Source organism: Halyomorpha halys, unplaced genomic scaffold (assembly GCF_000696795.3).
Source record: "Halyomorpha halys isolate HHAL.00 unplaced genomic scaffold, Hhal_1.1 Scaffold585.1, whole genome shotgun sequence".
In the NCBI taxonomy this organism is placed as follows: domain Eukaryota; kingdom Metazoa; phylum Arthropoda; class Insecta; order Hemiptera; family Pentatomidae; genus Halyomorpha; species Halyomorpha halys.
In genome coordinates, this window is record NW_027109935.1 from 230,802 (window position 1) to 235,295 (window position 4,494).

The window sequence follows — 4,494 nt, forward strand, 5'->3', positions numbered from 1 at the left end:
TTCTCTGACCGCATGCCCAACCATCTTCTACTCATTTATTTAGTTATTTAATTTATATATTTGTAAATATAGTGGGAATGAGCTCTATGATCCATACTACCAGTGTCTAAAAATATAACACAGAATGTAATATTACATAATAAAAAAAATTACAGTTAGAATGTTCAGCTTCATTATGTATGGCAATAAGTTTCAATTTATTTGATATACGTTAAATCAAATAAATTGAAACTATTCATTATTTTCAGACAACAGATGATAATGTTATCTTTATTCCACATACTTATCTATTATCCAAGATAAATTTTGTCCAACTCAGCTCTGAACATGGCTAAACGAACAAGATACAAAAAATTTGTATCTTGTTTGTTTGGCCACAATGGCCCATATTGTGAGTTAGAATGTTGGCTTTCAATAATTTTTTTTTTTACTACTATTCAGTTACATTCATTCTGACTGCAACTCAAAACATTTGTACCCATATCCAGAAATTATTCATACTCATGACCAAATTTTACCATTATAGAAGCATAGAAATAAACTAGTGATGATAGTCGAGAATATTACCAGTACTTAAACAGTAATGAGGACAGTCAATTATTTTTTTTACCAAATGGTAGTGATCCAATATCGATTCCACGAGCAGCAACATCAGTACAAATCAAAAATCTCACTTGACCTTGTTTGAATTGTTCATAATTATTTCTTCTCTCTTGAGGTTTCCGATCTCCATGCAGACAAACACAAGTAAAAAGATTACCTCTTCCTGATCCACGTCCTAAAATAATAAAATAAATAATAGATTTTCAATGTTATACATACATTTTTCAGAGATTTCCTAGATAGAGAATATTATGAGTGAGTTAAACAACTTTTGAAGTTATTTAACTAACAAATTTTTGTATTTAATACAGGCTAATGGAGAAAGAAAAATGTTTTCTATAAAAAATTAACCTTTAAGTGAGAATAATATATCAACCAAGCAAAGCAAAGCAGGTTAAGTTTTTGTGTGGGTATGAAGTTTGTGATTGAAGGTTATTCTATTTTGTGGCAATTCTACAATTTTTCGGATATTAAAGTCTTCACTGACAATTTTACTTATGATACAATAGGGAGCATTCAGATTTGTAAGAAGAATTTTAAATTGAAAGGATTGGATATAGGAAGAATTTGATACAGGATTGAAATTGAACTCCTAAACATATAACATAAGTTTCAGCAGAGATTCAAGTTTCAGATTAACATAATATAATCTTGTTTTAAAAATATAAAAATGTTAACATCATAATATAAAAATGTTTTAATAACATAACATAATTAAAACTTTTCTAAAGCACAGTGATTATTATCTATTTAAACAAAAACTTAATTATATTTTATAAGAGAATATAATTCTGACTTCAAACTGAATTGTTTATAATAAAACATGCATTATTTAAAAAATAAATAACTGAACTAAAAAATTGATTTCAACCACCAAAAAAGTATTATAAACAGAAATAAGATGATATTTTATAATCTACTGGAGGGAATCACACTGAAGAAAGTTTTCTTAACATTCATAAAAAACAAAAAAAATTAATTTTACCAACTAATTGGAAATATCTCTCCAAGTTGTCACAGTCTAATTTTGTCCGACAAAATATAATTGCTCTATCGATATTATGCTTCTTAATAGCTTTTATTGCATATTCAGCTTTAAGAATCTTGACAGCCTCCGAGAGAGCTTCAGCCGATTTCTTTCCTGGCCCAATGTTGTCCTGCCTATGTACCCCGTCTGTTGACACATGCTGCTTCATTGAGTGCCAGCTGGTGTCTACCTGGGGGTCTACTTTCACAACAACATGGTGCACTGTTTCTGGCACTGCGTCTTCACCCTTCAAATCGACCCAAGTAGGAAAGTGCATCAATCTTTCCTTTATTGAAATTTAAAAAAAAAATTAATTAATTTGTCAAAAATAATTATTTAAGAAATAGAAAGTTTTTGTTTGGTTTTTTTAGAAAGTTTTTTATGTATGATTTAAAACCCTGCATTTAGTACAGAAGCCAGGGAGAGAAAAAGTAGGCAGTAGGAGCCAGGGAGAGAAAAAGTCAGTTATTTCACCCCAATTTTTTATTACTTTAATGAAAACTATGTATAATTACTAGTCTAAATAGATGAGTCAGCTAAGTATAGGATATATAGGGGTAACAAGTATGTGTAGGGGGTGTATAAAATGGTGGCTGTTTCAAAAAGTTAAAAAAAATTAATTTTTTATTCGGAGCTCTATATCTTTAAAACTACTGATAACACTAGAAATCCTAAGAGAACATCATCTACAATAGAGTAAATTTTCTAGAATATGAGCCCTAATAAAGCTATTCAAGTTCAATAGTTCCTAAGATGTAGCTTTTTAAAAAGCAACATTTCATTAAAAATGTACTGAAAAAGTGAACTTATTTTGAGAAAACTGTATCTCAGAAACCATAAAACATACAGATCTCTGCCAGCACTCACATTAAAGCTAGTTAAATATATTATAAAGTAGTTTGTAACATTTATTTTCGTAGGAGTAGTAACTGTGTGTTATTAGTTATTTGTGACATAATTAACCGATTAGAAGTCTCTATTTTATGTAATAAATTTTACACTTTTTTAGGATTTTTTCAAAAACTGTTCTAATGATTTTAATTGATCTCAGTTAATCAATGTAAAATTGAGTAGTTTTTAAATTTTCCCCAAAATTACATTTAATTTTGTTTAATTGAAATAATTAACCATCTCACACTTTTATTAGTAATAAAAAATAGATAAATATAAACTATAAAAGGATTTCATAATTAAATTAAGGAGATATAACAAAAAATATGTTTTACAGATTGCAAAACACATTTTTGAAAATAAAATTAGTCATATAGTATTTATGTACCATTAGAAAACCAAAGATTTCAGAAAAATAATATGTATGCGACAAACCATAGAGTGTCATGACGCGTGTATATATATAATTAATAATTTCAAATTATGAAGATTGCCAGGATTGCAAAAGGTCAAAAGAGAAACAAAAATAGTTAACAACTTTATTTTTCGATGTTTCACCAGGGCTAAAAAGAGACAGAAAACAACCAAGAACATTTCGACATTGCAAGATAATAAAATACAAAAGGATAAATTAAAGTAGAGTAAAAATAATGTAAAAATTAGTGAAAAGAAAATTATATACAAATAAAAGAAAAGAAGAAATAAAATAGTATTAATATAAAATAAACAAATATAAAAAATTATGTAAACTTTTTTAACCTTATAGTTAACATATTTTGTTATATTTTCCTCATTGTTTATTTTACTACTTTAATACTATTTTATTTCTTCTTTTCTTTTATTTGTATATAATTTTCTTTTCACTTATTTTTACATAATTTTAACCCTATCTTAATTTACCTTTTTGGATCTTACTATCAATGACAAAAATGTACTGAAAATGACAAAATGTTCTTAGCGGTTTTTGTATCTTTTAAGCCCTGATGTAGCTCTATAAAATGGGATGAAATGTCAGAAAATAAATAGTTGTTAACTACTTTTGTTTTTCTTTTGACCACAACCCTGATCATTTTCTTCATAATTCTCTTTCAGTGATGAACTATAATAATAAATTAATTTCACAAGATTTATATAAAATTTTATTTAAAAAATCTTTAATGAGTAAATATAAGATATACCAATATCATTCACATAAGTTTTAGTTTGCACTTTAGTAACTAAACATTAGAAAATAGTTACGTGACCTTATGAAATTTATACTGAAGCAAATTCACATCACTAATTCAAACTGTTACATAAATCAAAAATAGTTTTAAATTTCAGCGAGTACCTACCGCCATATTTTTCACTTCAAAATCATGAAGAGTAGCTGAACAAACAATCATCTGCATTCTTTTACCATCAGCTGTAAATTTAGGAATTTGAGCATGAAGATTATTAATAAAATTCTTATATCCCTGCTTTAGGAGGCCATCAGCTTCATCAAGAACAAAAAATCGACACTGTGTAAGAGAAATGTGGCCTAAATTAATAAACTCTTCTAATCTTCCAGGAGTTCCGACAACAATATCAACCTGTATGAAAAATTACTATTATATGACTGGAAAGTAAATTAAATAATTGTTATATTCATAGTGCATGAAAATTTGACGATAAATAAAAAATAAATACCTAGAATTAAATAGATAATTGAAAATCAAATTTTAAAAGATGATATTTACTTAAGTATTGAAATTTAGTTAACCAATAGTAACTATAAAAAATGAATAGTGAAATATGGGCAATTCAACTAAAGCTGAGCATTTTGATTGAATTTGAAATTTCATGAAATAAAATATTGCTGATTCAGTGTTTTTTCCGAACCAGATTGAAGATTGAAACAACCCAAACCGAAAAATAATTAATTCACAAATCTTAGAATAAAATATGTACTATATTATAATTTTTCTAAGCCTTCTCTCTCTCTCTCTCTC

At 26.9% G+C, this 4,494-nt stretch overlaps 1 protein-coding gene across 1 annotated transcript in view; it reads right to left on the reverse strand.

Annotated features, from left to right (window-relative positions):
• Ddx1 (ATP-dependent RNA helicase Ddx1) overlaps window positions 1–4,494 on the reverse strand; it is a 15,202-nt gene that overhangs the window by 4,154 nt on the left and 6,554 nt on the right. Inside the window, exons 8-10 of the mRNA XM_014426581.2 lie at window positions 3,856–4,095; window positions 1,589–1,916; window positions 611–778 (exon numbers count right to left, since the gene is read on the reverse strand). Coding sequence (XP_014282067.1) covers window positions 611–778; window positions 1,589–1,916; window positions 3,856–4,095 — 736 coding nt within the window. The remainder of the gene's footprint in view (window positions 1–610; window positions 779–1,588; window positions 1,917–3,855; window positions 4,096–4,494) is intronic.